Genomic DNA, 24,038 nt, shown 5'->3' on the forward strand with positions numbered 1-24,038 from the left:
GGCGCAGTGGGAGTCAGCCCTGGGTCCCGGCTGGCGCAGTGGGAGTCAGCCCTGGGTCCCGGCCGGCGCAGTGGGAGTCAGCCCTGGGTCCTGGCCGGTGCAGTGGGAGTCAGTCCTGGGTCCCGGCCGGTGCATTGGGAGTCAGTCCTGGGTCCCGGCCGGTGCAGTGGGAGTCAGTCCTGGGTCCCGGTGGCCCATGGCAGGAGTCAGTCCTGGGTCCCAGCCGGCGCAGTGGGAGTCAGTCCTGGGTCCCGGCCGGCGCAGTGGGAGTCAGTCCTGGGTCCTGGCCGGCGCAGTGGGAGTCAGCCCTGGGTCCCGGCCGGTGCAGTGGGAGTCAGTCCTGGGTCCCGGTGGCCTGCGGCAGGAGTCAGTCCTGGGTCCCAGCGGCCCATGGCAGGAGTCAGTCCTGGGTCCCAGCCGGCGCAGTGGGAGTCAGCCCTGGGTCCCGGCCGGCGCAGTGGGAGTCAGCCCTGGGTCCCGGCCGGCGCAGTGGGAGTCAGCCCTGGGTCCCGGCCGGCGCAGTGGGAGTCAGTCCTGGGTCCCGGCCGGCGCATTGGGAGTCAGCCCTGGGTCCCAGCCGGCGCAGTGGGAGTCAGCCCTGGGTCCCGGCCGGCGCAGTGGGAGTCAGCCCTGGGTCCCGGCCGGCGCAGTGGGAGTCAGCCCTGGGTCCTGGCCGGTGCAGTGGGAGTCAGTCCTGGGTCCCGGCCGGTGCATTGGGAGTCAGTCCTGGGTCCCGGCCGGTGCAGTGGGAGTCAGTCCTGGGTCCCGGTGGCCCATGGCAGGAGTCAGTCCTGGGTCCCAGCCGGCGCAGTGGGAGTCAGTCCTGGGTCCCGGCCGGCGCAGTGGGAGTCAGTCCTGGGTCCTGGCCGGCGCAGTGGGAGTCAGCCCTGGGTCCCGGCCGGTGCAGTGGGAGTCAGCCCTGGGTCCCGGTGGCCTGCGGCAGGAGTCAGTCCTGGGTCCCAGCGGCCCATGGCAGGAGTCAGTCCTGGGTCCCAGCCGGCGCAGTGGGAGTCAGCCCTGGGTCCCGGCCGGCGCAGTGGGAGTCAGCCCTGGGTCCCGGCCGGCGCAGTGGGAGTCAGCCCTGGGTCCCGGCCGGCGCAGTGGGAGTCAGCCCTGGGTCCCGGCCGGCGCAGTGGGAGTCAGCCCTGGGTCCCGGCCGGCGCAGTGGGAGTCAGCCCTGGGTCCCGGCCGGCGCAGTGGGAGTCAGCCCTGGGTCCCGGCCGGCGCAGTGGGAGTCAGTCTTGGGTCCCGGCCGGCGCAGTGGGAGTCAGCCCTGGGTCCCGGCGGCCTGCGGCAGGAGTCAGTCCTAGGTCCCGGTGGCCCATGGCAGGAGTCAGTCCTGGGCAGGTGTCAGTCCTGGGTCCCATGGTGCAGCGACAGGAGGGAGCTGTGGGAATAGAGCCATGCTGCCATCGGACTTGCCTCTGGGTCCCTCCCCTGCCCGCAGCATCCAGGAACCGGAGCCATGCTGCCATCAGACTGGCCTCTGGGTCCCTCGGAGCCATGCTGTGATCGGACTGGACCCTACCTGAGGGGTCCTGGATTGTGAGAGTGTGCAGGTTGGGCTGAGAGGCCCCCCTGAGTGCACAAATTTTCGTGCACCAGGCCTCTAGTAATCATAAAAAAGTAAAATAACAAAATTTTTTTCTAGTGGCTTTCTATGCATTATAACCAATGTATGTATTCTTATAGTCACTGTTAATAATAGGACACTTTTACGAGCATTTTATTTATGGCATGGTCTGTATACATGTAGAGTTGTGCATAATTTTGTACAATGAATGAGTTCCTGAAAAATTGTGCGTAAATTAAATTTTTAAATGATTTTTAAAACCACAGGGGTATCATATCCTATGAAAAAGCTGCAGTGAATCCTTTTAAAATTGAAGAATCCTTTTGAAATAGGAATAGTCAACTTCTAAATTGCTCATTTAGGTTAGTTTTATGAAAGTAAGATACATTTACATTTAGTATGGTAATAAACTATGCATAATTAATATTATCACAATTGCAATGATAAAACTAGTATTTCTAATTTCAGTAATTGGTGTGCTCCATGAGGATTTCTTTAAAAATTTTTTTTAAACTGCAGTGATGGAAAAGTTATTTTCAAAATTACCATAGCTATGATATCTTTTCTCATAGGGCTTTTCTCAACTCTCATTCTCATTTGTGGGCAGAGAATGGCACTCAGTAGCTGAAGCTTGGGCTGTTCTGGGGCAGAGGAGAGAACAGGGACTAGCCAATCTGTAGAATGAAAGGAGGTTTTGAACATTATATATAAAGCTAACTTCAATGCTTTGTTTTCTGCAGTAACTCTGTAGAATATTTCTGTAGAACTATATTTAAAATGATGACTAGTTCTGATGCAAGGAAATGTTCACCTCTTTGCTTAGCATTAAATGTCTGTAGGGGGTAATTTGTTACATTAAACTTGAGTTTTTCTGTTAAAGAAATAAACCTAAATTAGAAAGACAGAAGTTAATAAAATCAACTAATAATTCTATTTCTTAGTCAGAAAGACTAAGTTTATAAAGCGTCTGACTAATGTTAATAAAGTCATCTGACTATGGTTTTAAGGTCAACTGTCAGCACCACACTTAAATAATTTGTGTAATCCCCTCTGAGGCTGTTCCAGTGATGGTGCACACAGGCAGTCGCTAGAGTAGAGCATAACTTACCTTCCCTCAATCACCAGCACCATCTCCCTTCCCTCCAATACTTTGTCCCTGGCATGAAAACATTTTAAAAACAGATGGTAATGGTTAAGAATAGTTTCCCCAACCTTAAAATGAGACAACTGGACTAGAATGATCTTTATAATTGTCTGTAAAGCTACAATATCTGCACCAAGAAACATAATTACAATAATATTTCATATAGAAAAAGAAGAATAAGTTAAACCCAAAGTAGATAGAAAGAAGAAATAATAAAGAGCTGAGATCAATGAAATTGAAAACAGATAAACAATAGAGAAAATCTATTTTCTATCAATGAAACCTAAGCTGCTTGTTTGAAAACATAAATAAAATTGATAAATTTCGGCTAGCCTGCTAAAGGGAAAAAAGAGAGAACACATAAATTACTAGTAGCAGGGATGAAAGAGGGAGGCATCACTACAGATCCTGCAGACATTGGAAGGACAATGAGAGAATATTATGAACAATTCCATGTCCTTAAATTCAACAACCTAGGTGAAATGGACAATCCTTGAAAACCACAAATTGCCAAAATGGTCTCAATAAGAAACAGAAAACATGAACAAATCTTTATCAATTTAAAAACTGAATTGTTTTAAAATTTTCCACAAAACTTCAGACCCAGATAGCTTTATTGGTGAATTCTATCACACATTTAAGGAAGAGGTACCAATTCTACATAAACGCTTTCAGAAAATAGAGGAAGAGGGAAGGAACACTTCTGAACTCATTACCTTTATACCAAAACCAGATAAAGATTTTACAAGAAAACTAAACAAGACCACAGACCAATATCCATCATGAACACAGATATAAAAATCCTTTTAAAATATCAGCAAATTAAATCCAGAAATTTATAATACATGATGACCAAATGGGATGTACCCAAGGAGAATAAGGTTGGCATACTATTAAAAAATCAATCATGCTCGTTTTGGCAGCACATATATTGGAATGATACAGAGAAGACTAGTATGGCCCCTGTGTAAGGATGGCATGCAAATTTATAAAGCATTAAAAAAATCAATCAATGTAATTTACAGAATAAAAAAGATTTGTGATCATTTCAGTACAGGCAAAAGTATTTAATAATAAAATCAGTATACACTCATTTAAAAAATCTCAAAAAGATTAGGTGAACAAAAATTTTGTTTACTTAATACAGAAGAGTCATCACAGTTTTCATTATTACCTATTATGTTAAAGTGTCAAGCATTTTATATTTTTCAGAGTTAATGATGTTTATTTATATGTGATTATTATCATTTATGCCTGATGTTTTTCCCCTGAGACTGATTTTTATTATCACTTATTATTTATTCCCAGGACTATTAAATTAGACCTCCTCCAGCAAAAGCAGATAGATTTCATGCAGTATTAGCTCAGAGAAATGAAATGAATGCCCATTCAAAATGAAACCTGCACAAACTATTGAGTAGTAAACCAATAATGAGCTATCAGAGATATAAATATAAAATGTTTTCTTAATCTACCAGATTATAATCATTCATTAAATGAATAAATATATATATTTTTAAACTGTTATGTGCTGGGTACTTGAGTGCAATGATCCCAACCATGCTTTCAAGGAACCTAGTGGCCTTGGACAAGACAAATTAATGAGTACTAAGTGCTCTCCTGTAATAGAAATATATACAAAGAGCAGTTGGAACAAGGATAAGAAACTAACTGATTCTGCTTGGAGGCACTGGGGAATTTCTTAATTTTCACAAGCAATTCAAACAAACCAATTCACTAAGCAAAGCTCCCCTAATCTCTTAAAGAACAGAAATTAAGCCTTTAATGGCTTCTCAACATACCAATACCATTTCCCTTAGGCTACAACCATATGAAAACCTTAGGAATTTCACACACAAAAATAGACTTCCAATTTAGGAAATTAAAGCAAAGGTATTTGGGGGGAGCGGATGAGGTTTTGATAATTGATAAAAATCTATAGACTACCCCTATATAACTTGAAATTGTCTGTATGGGTTATAGGTAATTAGGACTGGAGTACTTTTTTGAAAGTATACATTTTCATGGATAAATTAATTGCAGTTGTGGAAACCCTATACGATGATGTGGTAAAGGAGGTGGCAGTACCAGGTAGAGAGGTTCATTGTATGGTCTTGAAGCAAGACAGTGCTGGATTCAAATTCTGACCCTGTGTCTTAAAACTTCTATAGTAGCAGGCCAATTAATTGGTTTATCCTATCTTCAGTTTCCTCTTCTTTAAAATGGGAGTAGTAAGGATTACCTTTTAGAGTTATTGTGAAGGTTAAATAAAATAATGTATGAAAACGTCCCAAGACAGTGCCTGGCACATAGCAAGTACTCTTGGGTTGACGGCTGCTGTAATCATTGTTACCACCATCGTGGTCATGATGATGATATTCTTTGTTTTATTGTTGTTATAATTACAGTGTGTTAAAAACAGAAATAGTCATTAAATGTCTTCTTCTAGACATCTCCGAAAGATGGGTTTGTGGTTGCTGATGTTCAACCAGTGACAGGCAGTTCTCCAGAGGAAAAGCAGTCTCCGTCATCGGCTTTCCGATCTTCTTCCTCTTTAAGAAAGAAGAATCACTCAGGGGAAAAAGAACTCCCACCCTGGCGATCCTCTGACAAGCATCCAACTGATATCATTCGCTTCAATTACCTGGACAATTGTGACCCCTTCGAGCAGATCTGGCAAGGGTGAGAAGTTCCATGTCCTTCTTCTCTTGTTTGCTTTTAGAAACAATTGGCTGGCACTTCCATGTGAAAAGATGAAAATAGAACTTAAGTGAATATACAAGTGCTTTTTCATACTTAGAAGTAAAAAGTAATAGAAAAGTAAACAAATTGTTTATTGGTAAAATTTCCCTGTTCATTAGGATTTGTGTTTTATAGCTTTAACCAGAGACCCGGTGCACGAAATTCGTGCACTGGGGCGGGGGCGGGGGTGTGTGTCCCTCAGCCCAGCCTGCACCCTTTCCAATCTGGGACCCCTCAGGGGATGTCTGACTGCTGGCTCCCAACTGCTCGCCTGCCTGCTTGCCTGATTGTCCCTAACCACTTCTGCCTGCCAGTCTGATCACCCCCTAACCACTCCCCTGCCGTCCTGATCAATGCCTATCTGCTCCCCTGCTGGCCCGATTGCCCCCAACTGCCTTCCCCTGCAGGCCCAGTCACCCCCAACTGCCCTCCCCTGCCAGCCATCTTGTGGCGGCTATCTTGTGACCACATGGGTGTGGCCATCTTGTGTGATGGTATGATGGTCAATTTGCATATTACCTATTTATTATATGGGATGGTTTAACATTACAACTTCTTTTACTTCTATTTTAATCTAGCACCATAGGGTTCATCCTAGTAGTTTTCTTTTTTCCATATTTTCACCTCCCTTCTCTGACAGTAAGAAACCTGGCTCTCATATTTATTTATTGTTCATTATATATATGTTATATGTCACATATATTATACATTGTACAGTTCACCCTTGAACAATGCCAGTTTAGGGATGCTGACTCCCATGCGGTTCAAATCCACATATAAATTTTGATTCCTCAAAAACTTAACTAGAGTTGGCCCTTTGCATCCATAGATTCAACCCACCGTGATTGAAACCAGTGTTTTCCATCTGTGGTTGGGAATGCAAAATAGTGTTTTCAATATGCAGTTGGTTGACTCACTCCCTCTGAAAATCAATAGAAAAAATATCCTCCAGGGAGGATTAACAAAAAACCAAAAAAAAACACACCACAGACTTACAAACTAGAATCCAATATTTTCTTATGGTTCTCTTTGCCTTTAGTCTGAGCATATCTATATATATAAAAGGCTAATATGCTAAGTGACCCTCTGACCGTCCAGCCAGTCACTATGATGTGCACTGACCACCAGCTCAATGCAGGAGCTGCCATGACTTGCACTGGCCATTTACAACGAAATGGCATCGCAGACCTGGTGCCAACAAAGCAACACTTGGCTTCCCCCAAGTGGGACACTGGCCCCACCACCACCCCGGAGCGACAGCCCACCAAATCGCAGCCAATGCTGCCAAGACCCCATGATGCAAAATGTGGCCCACAGCCCAGTTCAGCCCAGAAACAGTCACTGTGGGCACCGGGTAATGATGTCATGTAGCAATGCCCGGCTTCTTCTCCTTAGAGACTAGCCTCCTTGCAGTTTCTTCACCCCAGGAACATGACTTGCTTTATAGCCAGGTGCAAACATTTTACACTTTAACCAAATGTCTGTGAAGCATTTTCCTGTGCCTCACCTCATTTGATCCTTACAGAAGTCCTGGAGTAGGTAGATAAAGAGACTCAGTAAAATCCTGTTTTCTTTTCATTAACCAGAAAATGGAGATTTAGAAAGCTTAGAAACTTGACCCAACTGAAAAGAAGTAAGAAATGGTAGAACTTGAAAATGGCTTCAGGTTTTCTCACTGCGTAGAATATAGTCAAACACTGCTGCAGTTAAATATTTCACCCTTTGTTCTCCCTGTGTGAGTCAATAATAATCTGCTTCATGTTGATATTTACTGCTGTGTTGCTGACAATTACCTGAAAAAGAAATTGGGGTGCTTCTCTGGGCTGGAAAAAGTTTAGCTAAATCAGAAAGCAGGTCTAATTAAGCAAGTTTATCCTATATAATAAAAGAGTAATATGCAAATTAACCATAACTCCGCTACACCCACAAGCCACGCCCACTAGCCAATCAGGAGCGAATATGCAAATAAACCCAACCAAGATGGCTACAGCCACAGAGAGCAGGAGGGAGGCTTGGGTTTCCCCGGCAATGGAGGAAGCCAAGTTTTCCGCCTGCCCTTGCCGGCCTAGGCCTCCACTCAAGGCTACAAAGTTTCAATGATAGAAGATACATAAACCCAAACAGAAATGGCTGCAGCCACGGAGCTGAAAAGAGCGGGAGGCTAGGGTTGCCCCCGGTGATGGAGGAAGCCAAGCTTTCCGCACACCCTGGCCGGCCCAGGCCTCTGCTTAAGGCTACAAAGTTTCAATTATAGAAGATACATAAATGCAAAAAAAAAAAAAATGGCTGCTGCCACAGAGCAAGCAGAAGGCTTGGCTCAGCTCCAGGCTACAAAGTTTCAATTGTAGAAGATAAATAAACCCCAGATACCAGGGCCTCTGCTTGGGTCACCAGGGGGCATGGCCAGCCTGCAAACCACCACAGGCCCCTTGCCCAGGCCGCCCCACGCCACAAGGGAACCCCCATCCTGATCCGGGACACCCTTCAGGGCAAACCAGCTGGCCCCCACCCGTGCACCAGGCCTCTATCCTATCTAATAAAAGAGTAATATGCAGATTGACCATCACTCCAACACACAAGATGGCTGCCCCCATGTGGTCAAAGATCCTGCCCCCATGTGGACACAAGATGGCCACCACAAGATGGCCAGCAAGGGAGGGCAGTTGGGAGGGACCAGGCCTGCAAGGGAGGGCAGTTGTGGGCGATCAGGCCAGCAGGGGCGGGAAGTTGGGAGGGACCAGGCCTGCAAGGGAGGGCAGTTAGGGGTGACCAAGCTGGCAGAGGAGGGAAGTTGGGGGCGACCAGGCCTGCAGGGAAAGGCAGTTGGGAGGGACCCAGGCCTGCAGGGGAGAGCAGTTGGGAGGGACCAGGCTTGCAGGGGAGAGCATTTGGGGGTGACCAGGCCTGCAGGGGAGGGCAGTTGGGGGTGACCAGGCCTGCAGGAGAGGGCAGTTAGGGGAAAACAGGCTGGCAGGGGAGTGGTTAGGGGTGATCAGGCTGGCAGGCAGAAGCGGTTAGGGGCAATCAGGAAGGCAAGCAGGGATGTCCGACTGCCCGTTTAGGCCCGATCCCACTGGGATCAGGCTTAAACGGGCAGTCGGACATCCCTTGAGGGGTCCCAGATTGGAGAGGGTGCAGGCTGGGCTGAGGGACACCCCCCTCCCCCATGCACGAATTTTGTGCACCGGGCCTCTAGTCTATATATATAAAGCTCTCGCTGGCGCCAAGCACACGCGTGTGTTTCCATCTGTCATTGTCGATCGTGAATTTGGATGACACTTCTATAATAGAGAAAGGGCAAATAGTGATATTAAAATATTTCTTCTAATTAATTTCCTTTCAATGTGCACGAATTCGTGCACCAGGCCTCTAGTATAGTCACAATACTGTGTTCAAAAGTTATGTGGGTATGTTAATACCTCCTTCTCTGTGGTTAGGTCACATGGTTCTGAAGTTTAAACTATATAAAAGTATATAAGAAGTGTATGCAAGGTATACTCAGAGAATTGCCACCCCCATCTCTTCCACTCCGCTCCCACCCTGTTATCTTTTCTACCCCATTCCCACTAACAAAGCTCATTAGTTTCTAGTTTATCCTTCCAGGGTCATTTTTGACACAGAGTTATAAAGTACATCGTTTTTCAACTATCTGGCAAACTTTAAAGTTCGGTAATATGTTCTGATGGTGAGGCTGTGAGCAAACGCTGGTGGAATTTACTCATAGCTGGTGGAAATATAAATTGGTACAGACTCTATGGAAGGAAACTTGACAATATCCAGCAAGAATACATATGTATTTACATTTTGACCCAGCAATCCTACTTCTAGGAATCAACGTTGAAAATACTAAAAGTACATCTGCACAAGGATAATTATTGCAACATTGTTTGTAATATTAAAATATTGGAAATAACTTAAATGGCCATACATAGGAGAGTGTTTGTTGAATAAATCATGTATGGTCCATTCACACAATGGAGCATGAGGCAACTGTAAAATGAATGGGGAAGATCTCTATGAACAGATGAGGAGTGATTTCCAGGGTATGTTATTAAATGAAAAAAGCAAATTGCAAAAGAGTATTTATAATATTCCACCCCTGTATAGAAAGAAAAAAAGTAAGAAAATATAGATCTGTATCTATGTATACATATGTATCTATTCATTTATTAACACACACACGCATATACAAAAGATAAACAAAAATTAAGAAAACAAATTTTGAAATATTTGAATGTTTTAATACATCTGCTATATTTTTAGAATGTATTTCAACAGATTAGCACCAAGGCAGCATAGGATAGTGGTGATGTACAGGCTCTAGAACCATACTGCTTGGGTGCGAATCCAGGCTCCCATACTTCTAACTGTGTGACCTGGGGGACTCCCTTAACCTCTCTGTGCCTCTGTTCCCACATCTGTAAAATGGCAATAATACTGATACCTAAGTTATAGGATTTATTCATCAACATAGACCAGATGCTCAGACTCTTCAAAGAGTCAGTGTCATGGCGGGGGGGTGGGGGGGCGCAGGGGGAAGGGAGAAAGAGGTGGGAAGAATGTTCTATAACATAAGAAACATAACAACCAAATTCATTTTGAATCTAGATGGAATTCTGGTTCAAAAAATAAAGACTTTAATAGGCACTCTTGGGGCAATTTGATATAGACTGGGTATTAAATAATTTTAAGGAATTACTATTCATTTTCTGAGGTATGGTGATAACTAGTGTGGTTAGGCAGGCAAATATCTTTATCTTAGGAGATGAATGTTGAAGTATTTAGGGGTAAGTCTGCAATTTACTTTCTTACACTGTGACAAATATATACATATGTATAGATGGTATGTGTATGTATGTGTGTTCATATATGTATCTATACAAAAGGATAAAGCAAAATATTATCAGTTGTTGAATTTAGTTGAAGAATATATGGATAATCACCATACTATCCTTTCAACTATTCTTTATGTTTGAAATTTCTTAATTAAAAGCTGGGGGAAATTTTTTAAAATATATTTTTATTGATTTCAGAGAGGAAGGGAGAAGAAAAGAGAGATATAAACATTAATGATGACAGAGAATCATTGATCAGCTGCCTCCTGCACACCCCGCACTGGGGATCCAGCCCTCAACCAGGCACGTGCCCTTGACCGGAATTGAACGTAGGACCCTTCAGTCCACAGGCCGACGGAAAGCTGGGGGAAATTTTTGAACATTAAGCAGCAAGAAATATTCAGCAAAACTGATCTTTTAAAATAAAATTTTATAATGGAAGTTCAAGTATATACAAAAGTAGAGAGACCAGAACCTCTTGTAACCATCACCCAGCAGTAACAGGTTTCAACTGGTGACCAATCTCATTTCATTTAGTCCTCACCACTCTGCCCTTCCCCCAGGTTATTTTTGAGACAAATCCAAAAGTCATACAATTTCATTCTTACATGTTTTGATGTTTTGTCCTTAGGATATATTCTATTAAGAATATTCAAACAGCCTAGCCAGCGTGGCTCAGTGGTTGAGCATCGATCCATGAACCAAGAGGTCATGGTTTGATTCCGGTCAGGGTACTTGGGTTGTGGGCTTGATCCCCAATGTGGGGCATGCAGGAGGCAGCTGATCAATGATTCTCTCTCTCATCATTGATGTTTCTATCTCTCTCTCCCTCTCCCCTCCTCTCTCTGAAATCAATAAAAATGTATTTTAAAAAAACAAAAGAGGAGAAACCAAGATGGCGGCATAGGTAAACACCTAAACTGCTGCCTCGCACAACAATTTCAAAACTACAACTAAAAGACAGAACGGACACCATCCAGAACCACAGGAAAGCAGGCTGAGTGAAAATTCTACAACTAGAAGGAAGGAGAAAAGCTCACAGAAAATTGGAGGTACGGCAAAGGGGCTTTGTGCGCGCAGAGAGGAAGGGCGGCTGAGAGCCTGGCTGACTTTCTCTGGCGGAAGGGGGAAGGAAGCCCCCGAACGCACTGAACCCCAGTTCTGACTGCACTGAACCCCAGTTCCAGGCGAGCCCCTGGGGACCCACGCTCTTACAGGGGGAGTCTGGACTCTCGGGCGGAGACTCGGGAGCCGGGGAAGGCGGAGGACTGAAAGTGCGCATGCGCTGGTGCGCACAAAGGCTGCGGGGGTTGCCACAGGCTTTCCCTAGTGGAGGGGAGTCAGAGGATTCTGACTGCACTGAGCCCCAGTTCTGACTGCAGTGAACCCCAGTTCCAGGCGAGCCCCTGGGGACCCACGCTCTTGTGGGGGGAGTCTGGACTCTCAGGCGGAGACTCGAGCTGGGGAAGGCGGAGGACTGAAAGCGCACGTGCGCGCAGGGGCGGGGCTGACAGGAAGCCAAGACTGAGGCTCCACCCCATCCAAGCTGAGCACAGAGGCTATTGCAGTTTGGCAAGTCTAATCCTATAGGGCTGTCTCCAGCACCGGGCTTCTCCCAGCATAGACACAGCTGATCCTTACAGCCAACTGGCCCGGAGGTCAATTCTTCCCAGTGATACCAACAACAATAAAGACTTAATTACAACAAGGCTGTACACACAGTCCACAAAGGGGTGCACCAAGAGTGTCCACCTCAGGTTAACTGGGGAAGCAGACCCACTGGGCCATATTGGAAACCTAGCACAAATATCTACCTTACCAACTCAGGGAATCAGTGAAAATGCGGGGTCAAAGAATCAGATCACAAACGAAAGAAATGGAGGAAAGCAAACGACTGGATATAGAATTCAAAACCACCGTTATAAGACTTTTTAAGAATATCCTAGAAAAGGCCGATAAATATAACAAGACCCTCGAAGATATGAAAAAGGACCAACTAGAAATTAAACATACACTGACTGAAATAAAAAATATTATACAGAGACCCAGAAACAGAATAGAGGAACACAAGAATCAAGTCAAAGAAGTGAAATACAAAGAAGCAAAAAACACTCAACCGAAAAAGCAAAAAGCAAAAAAAAAAATCCAAAAAGTTGAAGATAATGTAAGAAGACTCTGGGACAACTTCAAGCGTACCAACATCAGAATTATGGGGGTGCCAGAAGAAGAGAGAGAGCAAGATACTGAAAACCTATTTGAAGAAATAATGACCGAAAACTTCCCCCACCTGGTGAAAGAAATAGACTTACAAGTCCAGGAAGCCCACAGAACCCCAAACAAAAGGAATCCAAAGAGGACCACACCAAGACACATCATAATTAAAATGCCAAGAGCAAAAGACAAAGAGAGAATATTAAAAGCAGCAAGAGAAAAACAGTTAATTACCTACAAGGGAGCACCCATACGACTGTCAGCTGACTTCTCAACAGAAACTATGCAGGCCAGACGGGAGTGGCAAGAAATTTTCAATGTGATGAATAGCAAGAACCTACAACCAAGATTACTCTACCCAGCAAAGCTATCATTCAGAATTGAAGGGCAGATAAAGAGCTTCACAGATAAGAAAAAGCTGAAGGAGTTCATCACCACCAAACCAGTATTATATGAAATGCTGAAAGGTATTCTTAAAGAAGAGGAAGAAGAAAAAAGTAAAGAGAAAAATTATGAACAACAAATACATATCTATCAACAAGCGAACCTAAAAATCAAGTGAATTAAAAACCTGAGGAGCAGAATAATCTGGTGAATATAATAGAATCAGGGGCATAGAAAGGGAGTGGACTGATAATTCTCAGGGGGAAAGGGGTATGGGGGGTACATGAAGAGAATGGACAAAAATCATACACCTTTGGATGAGGACAGTGGGGGGGAGGTAAGGGCAGAAGGTGGGGTGGGAAAGGGGTGGAGGGGAGCTATGGGGGGAAAAAGGAGAAATAATTGTAATAATCTGAATAAAGATTTATTTAAAAAAAAAAAAAAAGAATTATTCAGACAAATTACTGTGTTAAAGTCCCATAAAGAAATTATTCTGTGTGTGCTAATGCCACCAACTCAACAGACAAGATCATTTGTTTTATTTTGTTTTTGATTTTAGGAATTATCATCCTTCATTTTATTTTAAAATTTTGAGAAAAATTGAGATGGTTCCAAAGTAAAAAACAAAACAAAACAAAGCAAAGTACATGTGGAGAAGTCTAGCTTCTGCTCCTCCCCTTCCATACTGTTCCTTGTCTGATTGGGTCACATGGGAATCCTACTTATGGGTAACCATTTCTCAAAATGCTATGCTGTAATCCTTCCATTTGAGAGAACATAAATACACACACACACACACACACACTTTTTTTGGAAATAAATAATAGCATACAATATGTACCACTTCACCCACTTTTCCTTTTCTCATGTGACATTATATCCTGGAGATCACTCCACAGTTGTATCCAGAAATATTCTGCCTTCCTTTTTACAGCTTATAGCACTTCATTGTGTGGGTGTAGAGTTTATTTAACCAGCTCTCTATTGATGGACATTTGGCTTGCTTCCAGTTTAGTGAAGATAATCTTTTAAGCCATAGTAACAACAAAATCAAATGGCCAAAGTTGTAAAATGAGTATTTGTCGTTTCTCCAATGCTCTCCAACTTACAGAAGAAAGAAAAAACATGAAACGACCCCAGATTCCAGCCGACAGTCACATAATAAGAAAAATAAATTGCGGGACAGATCTAAGCTAAGAAAAGCACAGTCACTGGTGAGTATTGCTTTCAAAAGATTCCCCACCAAAGCCATAGCCAGTTTGGCTCAGTGGATAGAGCATCAGCCCGCGGCCTGAAGGGTCCCAGGTTCGATTTTACCTTGGTTGCAGGTTCCCTGGCCCTGGTCTCCGTATGTGCAGGAGGCAACCAATTGATGTGTCTCTCACCTTGATGTTTCGCTCTCTCTAAAAAATCAATGGAAAAATATCCTCAGAGAGGATTAACAAAACAAACAAACAAACAAACAACAAAAATTCCCCACCATAATGTTAATGAAAAGCATTGGGTCTCTAATCCTGTTTGTGAAACTGAATTTGTTTTTTTAATTAAATCAAGCGGTGGTTTAAATCCTGGTCTCTGGAAGGGACTGACAAGCTGTGTGACCTTGAAGATGCCCTTCATTTAATCTCTCTGGGCCCTTGTGTTCTCCTCTGTTTAAAACAAAACAAAACAAAACAAAACAAAAGACTAAATGAACTGATGTGTATGAATCCGCCTTGAGAACTATACAATATAAAGGGAACATTCTTATCATTTTGGTTTTCCTTATGCTATGAGTCCTTTGGTGGGGATGCTATAGAAATTTCTCTACAGAAATCACTTCTCTATAGAATGAAGGTTCCACTGACCTAAGAAAAAGGTACACTTTCCTGCTACCAGTGGAGTATGATCATAACAGTGCATTTCAAGTAACTGCAGAAAAAGTGAATTCAGAACTTTTCTCTCCCTAATGAAAAAAATAGCTATTTGATGACCTAATAGAGTCAGTAATTGTGTCGAGGGAACATTATCATTTCATAGCAGAGTTTTCCAAAATGGTTCTATAGCCCCAATGGATCCCTTTGAGCACATGAGTCTTTGGTGCAAGGTAAAAGGGAATAAGGGTGGAATCAAAAGTTCACATTATTAGTAAAGATTTAGAAAAAAAGCAGCTGAGGATACACACTGAAGGAAAATGAATATAAAATGGATGTCAATTGGGAGGAGAAAAAGTAGGTACTCGTGAGTAAATCACTTTGATAGCTCTGCTTTAAAGCCCTATTACTTTCTGTTTAAATGTATTTTCAAGTGTTATTATATTCAAAAAAGAGAGAGAGACAGAGATGAGCTTTTTAAAATAGGGCTATTTGTATTCTGAGGGACCAGTTTTGTTGGGCTGGATGAGGCTTATCACAGGCAGATGTGCAAATGCCCAAGGGAATGGGGATGCTTAAAGCAGAGCCGTAAAATTGTCAGTGAAAACCATTAATCGAGAAAAATAACTTTATGAGGCTTATCACACAGGCCATTCAGGCGTGCTTCTGTCTGGTTTCCCAGCCTCTCCTAAGCTAGGAGTAGAAGAGAAATCTGGGGGAGATGAGGGAATTGAAGGACGATAAAAGCTGATGGTGATGTATGCTTACAAATGATCAGCACAAACATTTCTCTGGCTTAAGAAGGAAAAGAACAACAAAAACCAAAGGCTAAACAGAAGCCTTCTCCATGGGCTTTTGACATTAACCATCTGTCACATACTAGCAGGGCTTGCTTAAGTTGAAATATTTGTTATAAATTAAAAACTTTAAAAGTTGTACTGCTAATTAAAGCCCAAAGGGAAACCAGAACAAATTAAACAGTGATAAAGAACAATTATGCTATTAATAAATAAAGTTCGTGACTGTATTGATCTACTTGTATTGTTTATGTAACTATACTAATTACAGTCACTATTTATGCTTAGTAGTTTTGCTGAGAAGCACAGGCATAATCAAGCCTTCCAAAAGTATGTGGAGATCTTTGGGTGATGATGCCCGTGATAACTGGCTGTGAGTGTGACCAAGGCCCCCTCTCCATGAGGCAGCAGTTTGCCCTCACTGTAGGCCACCTCCCTTTTAGAAATAAGCAACCTCCTAAGTGATGCAAGATGCTTGAGAAAATGAAGAAATGCCGGTGTGGGGCTGAGAGAGGAGGAAATGGGTATTGAGGAAACTCAAGGAGGGAACCCAGGGAGAGTGAGGAGTAACTAAAACTCTGACCCCTGCAGCTGTAGAGGCTGGTAGACTCAGCCGAGGTGCGATTGCGATGGGAAAAATTACATATTCACTTGATAGAAAGTTCTTGTGTTATATAGACAGGTTTATTTTCTAGGGAGATTTCAGGAGAAACTAGGGAAGCAGGTGGAACTTAGGGGAATACATTACAAAGGCAAGGACGAGAGGGACAGATCCCCAAAGTCTGCCCATGAGGTTCCTGAGATCTGAACACATGAATATTCCTTGCCTGTCTCTCCGTGCCCCCGCCCCCTGCCCCCATAAATAGAAAAGGGGCATATGATACTTGGAGAAGTTAAAGCTTTGTGAATGGAAGTGTTAGAAGAGAAAAAAAAGCATAGGAGTGTAGAAGTATACAAAGAATATTAGGCCATCTTTCCATGGCTGTCGCTTTTATGCCACTGGGGCCATCCTCAACTTTACCCTATCAGGACTTAGAGCCTTCAAATATGAGAGTTCTCTCTAAAAAGAGAAACAGTCTTAGGGAAACAGTTTCAAGTCTACATGCATTGCTGTGAGCTTACCATGTTGTCTATTATTTCATAGATTTGAGTTTTCAGAGCCCACCCCTTAAAAGGGCACCTGATTTCCTCTCCAGCTTTCAGCGCTAGGGCTGCCTCGTTGCAGCTGCTCCATTTAACCACCTTTTGGTGTGAATCGTTGATGGGAGATGGGAATAAAGCCTGGACCTTCTCACTAATGCTTTATAATTTTGAACATTGTTTATTAAAGTTCCCTACATATCGTCGGGCCGGTGTGCGCACTGGTTGAGCATCGACCTGTGAACCAGAAGGTCATGGTTCCATTCCTGGATAGGGTACATGTCCGAGTTGCGGCTCGACCCCCAGTAGGGGATGTGCAAGCGGCAGTGATTCTCTGTCATCATTGATGTTTCTACCTCTCCCTCTCCCTTCCTCTCTCTGAAAAAAATAACAACATATTTTTAGAAAATTCTACACATACCAAGAAGTGCCCAAATATTAGTTATTATAAAATTCCATACAGAACAAAACAATTTAAAAATATAAACACCAAAGGAGAGCCAGGTACCATTTTAATTAACCCCCAGAAATTTCCCCATCTCATGTAAAGGTGTGAAAAAAAAATTTTTTTTTTTTTAATCCTAAGAGCTGGCCCCACAATTCCTCTTTGGGAAGGGTGAGGAGGGAGCTGTCTCCTGGGGGAGAGCTGTTGATGAGCTTGTAGAGGGAGATGACACCTTGAGGGCTTGGATGTATGGGGCACCCCCTTCAGAGGAGAGGAAACCTGCTCTGCTGGAGATTCGGGAAGTTTGTGGTTTCTGCTCCTTTGAGGGCAGGGGAGGGGGGAGCAGAGGGACAGGGGAGGAAAGAGGAGAGAAAAGCCCGCTTGGGTCCAGAAGCTGAGAAGAGGTAGGGGAGAGAGACCTGGAAGGTGTTAGACAGTGATACCACCCATCCGATCAAATTTATTTGCTATTGCTGGGAAGTAAACCCTGCCTTCCATCTCTGTAGTAAATTCTACTCAATTTGCACATGGAAGCAAGATCTCAGAAGTCTAGGAGGCCAAGAAAACAAAAGTCCCTTGGGGACAATTCACAAAAACTCGGGGGTGGGGGTGGGTTTTGGACTTCCCAGGCCCTAAAATGGGACTCAGAGGACCCCAGCTGACATCTTGGTTCCCATACTTTCTGTCTTTTTCCTACCAAATTAAGTATAAAAACAAATACCTTTTGTCTGTCACTGAACTTTTGCTTGGAGGTTAGACGTCCTCACTTCTAGGTTCTGATTTGGGCACGGATTTCAAAAAGCTTGCTGTTTCAGAGCATTCATTGTAGTACAAGTAACCAAAGCCTTGCATTGCCTGCTTACTCTAATTGCCTTAGATAAGACCTTATCTTTTCCTGTGCTCTGCCAAGTCCAGCCTCTGCAGTTACCTCCTTCACCTCTTTCCAGGATCACTTGATTCTGATTATTTAAAATACTTCTTGCCCAGCTGAGGTGGCTCAGTGGTTGAGTGTTGACCTATGAACCAGGAGGTCACGGCTCAATTCCTGGTCAGGACACACATCGGGTTGCAGGCTTGATCTCCTGTTGGGGGCATGCAGAAGGCAACTGATCAATGATTCTCTCTCATCATTGATGTCTCTCTCTCTCTCTCTCTCTCTCTCTCTCTCTCTCTCTCTCTCTCTCTCTCTCTCTCTCTCTCTCTCTCCTCTCCCTCTCCCTCTCCCTCTCCCTCTCCCTCTCCCTCTCCTTTCCTCTCTGAAATAAATAAAAATGTATTTTAAAAATAAAATAAAATGTTTCTTTAAGCTTTCTCACTTTTTCCCCTCTCTCTGGCTCAAAAGAGAAGGGAAAAGGATTCTACTTCAAAGTAATTCCTGGTAGGAACCTGTCATGGAAAGCATGATGGTTGCCCTGACCGGTTTGGCTCAGTGGATAGAGCGTTGGCCTGCGGACTGAAGGGTCCCAGGTTCAATTCCAGTCAAGGGCATGTACCTTGGTTGCAGGCACATCCCCAGTAGGGGGAGTGCAGGAGGCAGCTGATCTATGTTTCTCTCTCATAGATGTTTCTAACTCTCTATCCCTCTCCTTTCCTCTCTGTAAAAAATCAATAAAATATATATATATATATATAAAAGTAAAGAAATAAGAAAGCATGATGGTTTATGAGTCAGAAAACCCAGGTTTCTAGCCCCAGCTCTACCTTTAACTCTGCAGTCACTCAGCCTCTCTGAGTTTTCCTTTCTCCATGTATAAAATGAGAGTCAGATTCCAACACCGTTCAGGTTCATTCCAGGCTAACGTCAGATCTACGGGCCCCCTAGCTTCCTGCCACATTCACTCCCCTCTCTCCTGAGATCTGAGGGACACAGCTGTGACTGAGGCTGCTTTACACAGGATAACCAGAAGGCTCCATTATTCTACGGCTCCTACTTATAAAGCAATATAAACAGGGTTCTGTCTCCCATCTTTTTCTTTGAACCTTGGAAAATATAATGAACTGAAATAGAAGAATTTACAAAACAAAGTTATGCAGGGGTTTCCTTGCTGGCAATCTTTAATAGACTTTTATTTCTGGTGAACTCCCCAGGTGTTTGTTTTATCATGTTTTTTTTTGTTGTTGTTGTTTGGATGTGCAGAACTAAAAATATCTATAGGAGAGATTTTTAATTATTCAGCTTAGTCAGTGCAGTTTTTGAGAATTCCATTGGGAAGGAAGAATAAGAAAGAATATGGGCTTTGCAGTCAGAGGGACCTGGGTTCTTTTACTAAATGGCATGACTTTCAATAAGTTACTTAACCTCTCTGAGCCTCCGTTTCTTCATCTGTTAAATGGGAATATATTAAGTACAATACATGTTTATGTGTCCCCGCCACCCCCCACCATATACTATCTTATTTTTCACTTTGCTGACCAAGAACACAGGTTTGGTGCCCTAGCCAGTTTAGCTCAGTGGATAGACCGTCGGCCTGTGGACCAAAGGATCCCGGGTTTGATTCCGGTGAAGGGCACATACCTCAGTTGCAGGCTCCTCCCCAACCCGGGCCCTGGTCGGGCGCGTGCAGGAGACAGCCAATCGATGTTTTTCTCACATTGATATTTCTGTCTTTCCCTCTTCCACTCTCTCTACAAATCAATGGAAAAATATCCTCGGGTGAGGTTTAAAAAAAAAAGAACACAGATTTGGGACTGAAACAGCCTAAGTTTGTTGCCTGATACCACAATTTTAGTAGCTCTGTGAGTCTGGCCAAGTTATTGACCTCTCGGAGATTCTGTTTTCTCATGTGTGAAACGGAATTAGTAACAGCACTGACAGGGTTGGGAGGGGGATGTAAAGCATTGAGCACGGCGCCTCGCTCAGAGCAGGCGTTCAGTAAATAGTGGCTGGTAGTGGGGCAGCACCAAATCCACAGTGGGAGACGGGAGGAAAGGTGAGAGCTAGCTGACGGTGAGCAGCTGCCCAGAGGGGTCTGCCAGGCAGCCGGAAGGAGGCTCCAGCCTTTGCAGTAAGCTCTCTTTCTTGCTTTTGCCTTTACTTCTCCAGTTTTCTTTATCTTCTCCCTTTCTCTTTTATTTTTTTTTAATTTAATAAATCTTTATTGTTCAGATTATTACAATTGTTCCTCTTTTTTCCCCCATAGCTTCCCTCCACCGGTTCCCACCCCACCCTCTGCCCTTACCTCCCCTCCACTGTCCTCATTCATAGGTGTATGCTTTTTGTCCAGTCTCTTCCCACACCCCCCACACCCCTTTCCCCCTGAGAATTGTCAGTCCACTACCTTTCTGTGCCCCTGATTCTATTATATTCACCACTTTATTCTGTTCATCAGATTTTTAATTCACTTGATTTTTAGATTCACTTGTTGATAGACATGTATTTGTTGTTCATAATTTTTATCTTTACCTTTTTCTTCTTCTTCCTCTTCTTAAAGAATACCTTTCGGCATTTCATATAATACTGGTTTGGTGGTGATGAACTCCTTTAGTTTTTTCTTATCTGTGAAGCTCTTTATCTGACCTTCAATTCTGAATGATAGCTTTGCTGGGTAGAGTAATCTTGGTTGTAGGTTCTTGCTATTCATCACTTTGAATATTTCTTGCCACTCCTGTCTGGCCTGCATAGTTTCTGTTGAGAAATCAGCTGACTATCATATGGGTGCTCCCTTGTAGGTAATTAACTGTTTTTCTCTTGCTGCTTTGAATATTCTCTCTTTGTCTTTTGCTCTTGGCATTTTAATTATGATGTGTCTTGGTGTGGTCCTCTTTGGATTCCTTTTGTTTGGGGTTCTGTGTGCTTCCTGGACTTGTAAGTCTATTTCTTTCACCAGGTGGGGGAAGTTTTTCGGTCATTATTTCTTCAAATAGGTTTTTAGTATCTTGCTTTCTCTCTTCTTCTGGCACCCCCATAATTCGGATGTTGGTACGCTTGAGGTTGTCCCAGAGGCTCCTTACACTATCTTCAAATTTTTGGATTCTTTTTTCTTTTTGCTTTTCCGGCTGAGTGTTTTTTGCTTCTTTGTATTTCAAATCTTTGACTTGATTCTTGCGGTCCTCTAGTCTGCTGTAAGATCTCTGTATAATATTTTTTATTTCAGTCAGTGTATATTTAATTTCTAGTTGGTCCTTTTTCATATCCTCGAGGGTCTCGTTGAGTTTATTGGCCTTTTCTAGGAAATTCTTGAAAAACCTTATAACCGTGGTTTTGAACTCTATATCCAGTCGTTTGTTTTCCTCCATTTCTTTCATTTGTGATCTGTTTCTTTGTCTCTGCATTTTCGTTGCTTCCCTGAGTTGGTAGAGTAGCTTTGTGTGGTAGGTGTCCTCTAGGGCCCAGTGGCTCAGCCTCCCCAGTTACCTGAGGTGGACACTCTTGGTGCACCCCTTTGTGGACTGTGTGCTCAGCCATGTTGTAGTTAAGTCTTGATTGTTGTTGGTATCACTGGGAGGAATTGACCTCCAGGCCAATTGGCTGTGAGGATCAGCTGTGTCTTCGCTGGGAACACTTCTGTGCTGGAGACACTCTTATGAGACAAGACTTGCAAAATTGCAAAAGCCTCTGTGCTCAGCTAGGATGGGGTGGAGTTTCAGGGCGGAGCAGACAGTCTTGGCTTCCCATCAGCCCTGCCCTACAAGGCCCCTGGGTCTCAGTGTCCTTCAGTAATCGCTGCAAGCACCTCTGAGAGAAAGCCGCCCTCAAGTTTCGCCCGCTGCCAGACAGTCCAGTTTCTCCCTGAATGAGTCTGGTTTCCCAGCGTCTCGCCCAGGATTGAAGTTCAGTGCAGTCGGGAGCTTCCTTCTCACTCCCGCTTTAGAAAGCCAGCCACGCACTCAGCCTCCCATGCATTCAGCAGTCAGTCCTCTCTGTGCGCGTGGGCTTCCAGACCTCTACCTTCCGCAGCTCCCAAGTCTCAGTGTGTTTCCTCTTTTCCTTACAGTCCAGATTCCCCCCAAATGAGTCTGGTTTCCCAGGGTCTCGCCCGGGACTGGAGTTCAGTGCAGTCAGGAGCTTCCTTCTCCCTCCCGCTTTAGAAAGCCAGTCACGCACTCAGCTGCCTGTGCACACAGCCGCCCGTCCTCTCCACGTGCGAGTCTCCGTACCTCAGCCTTTTGCAGCTCCTCTGAATCTCAATGTGCTTTCCTCTTTTCTTCTAGTTGTAGAATTTCCACTCAGCCAGCTTTCCTGTGGTTCTGGATGGTGTCCGTTTTGTCTTTTAGTTGTAGTTTTGAAATTGTTGTGCGAGGCAGCAGTTTAGGTGTTTACCTATGCCGCCATCTTGGTTTCTCCCCCTCACTTTCTTTTTTAGTTCCCACTCTGTAAAATATGCTTGCACCTATAATAGTATGAAATTTTAACCAGATATTTTCTTTCCCTGCCTGGCATCTGTACTATCTTGTGCCTGTAAACACACAGGCTCCTGCATTGACACCTGATCTGGGGTGTCCGGTGAGTGTGTGGATTCTGTGTCATGTGCACCCACAGCTTACTAACTACAGCGCTGGTTCTTAATGTCTCATACCTCAGAGGAGAAAAGGCCTCCTTGTTAAGAATCTTGGGGGCAAAATGCACCCTCAGGAAGAACCCCACTTAGAGTCTGCATTTCTCCTTTGTCTCTAAGAGCACCATTTGCTTGTCCTGTCTTGTTGCCTCTTGTTCTATCACGGTAGTATAATAAATGACCCTGGTGTTTCCAACAGGGGTGATTCTACCTCTTCTTTCTCACTGAATATTTAGACTGGGGCCAAATGCTGCTTGTTTTTATTTAAGAGCTAAACACCAAATATTTGACACAAATTGCCTTCTCTTCAGGATCTACCAGAAGAGAAGAAATGTGTTTATGAGCTATGTAAAATTATGTGTTATATACATATTATTTATGACATGTTTTAATCGCTGTTACTACCAGAGTTTAAAACATGCATGTACATATGTAGGATGTGTGTGTGTGTGTGTGTGTGTGTGTGTGTGTGTGTGTGTGTAGGACATTTAGTAACATAGTATTTCACCACAAACTACAGTAGAAACTAATTTTCTGAGACATGGATGTTTTGAAATCTGAGTTCATAATCATTACTAACAAACAGCCATTTGAGCTTTACGGCCTATGAACATTTTGCAACACACCCCTCTTTTATTTCACTTACTTAATGGTGCTCTCACATAGTCTTGGATTTCAATTTCAAAACCCTGCCTAGCGTTGCTTAGCCTTCCTCCACAGCTGACAGCTTTACCCCAAGGTTAACAGCAAAGGTCTGAGGCTTCCTTAAAACCATGCTGATTCTTCTCCCTAATGCCTTTCCTCTGTTTCTCACAGGAGCAGAGTGAGCTAGGAGGAAGGGGAGCATCCACTGCATAGGAGCTGACCTACGCAGGGGCCCCCTGGAAGGGTGGCCAGGGGGGTCTGAGCAGCCTTCTGGGCTCCCAGACAGGCAGGAGGGTGGCAGGGGTCCTCCTCACAGAATTCCCTGATGGAAAGTCCATGAAGCAGCTCCCTCCTGGGGATTAAGCTGAAGCCAGGAGGAGCCACCACCCCTCTTAGACTCCCCTCTCAGAGGGAAGCCCCTGGAGAGGGGCCCTCCCCAGCCATCTCGTCTGTGCTCTGAGCCTGTATCCCCATCAGTGGCCCTTATTACTCAGCCCCAGGCCTAAGCTTAGGCAGTTTACAGGGCTGAGTCAAAGCTGTGTTCCTATGACTAAAACAAGGCAAAAAAAAAAATTGTGGTTTTATGATTTGCAAACACGGCAATCCATATTTATATACAGTTTTTAAAATAATATCCTTCTCTTTTTTAAATGTTTTTTTTTTCTCTCTTAGAGAGAGAGATAGGGGCAGGGAAAGAGAGAGAGACAGAGAAACATCAATTGGGGGATTGAACCCACAACCTCAGCATGTGCCCTGACTAGGAATCGAACCAGT

General features: G+C 43.9%; 1 protein-coding gene across 8 annotated transcripts in view; it reads left to right on the forward strand.

Annotated features, from left to right (window-relative positions):
* The window catches only part of FBXO16 (F-box protein 16), a gene marked incomplete at its 5' end in the record, with an annotated part of 62,749 nt that overhangs the window by 33,782 nt on the left and 4,929 nt on the right, over positions 1-24,038 (forward strand). For all 8 annotated transcript variants that reach the window (XM_080673370.1, XM_080673364.1, XM_080673367.1 and 5 more), the window contains 2 exons: positions 5,167-5,399; positions 14,001-14,103. In XM_080673370.1, the coding sequence (XP_080529496.1) occupies positions 5,167-5,399; positions 14,001-14,103 (336 nt within the window). The remainder of the gene's footprint in view (positions 1-5,166; positions 5,400-14,000; positions 14,104-24,038) is intronic.

The sequence above is a fragment of the Plecotus auritus genome (assembly GCF_963455305.1).
Source record: "Plecotus auritus genome assembly, chromosome: 6".
Classification (NCBI taxonomy): Eukaryota; Metazoa; Chordata; class Mammalia; order Chiroptera; family Vespertilionidae; genus Plecotus; species Plecotus auritus.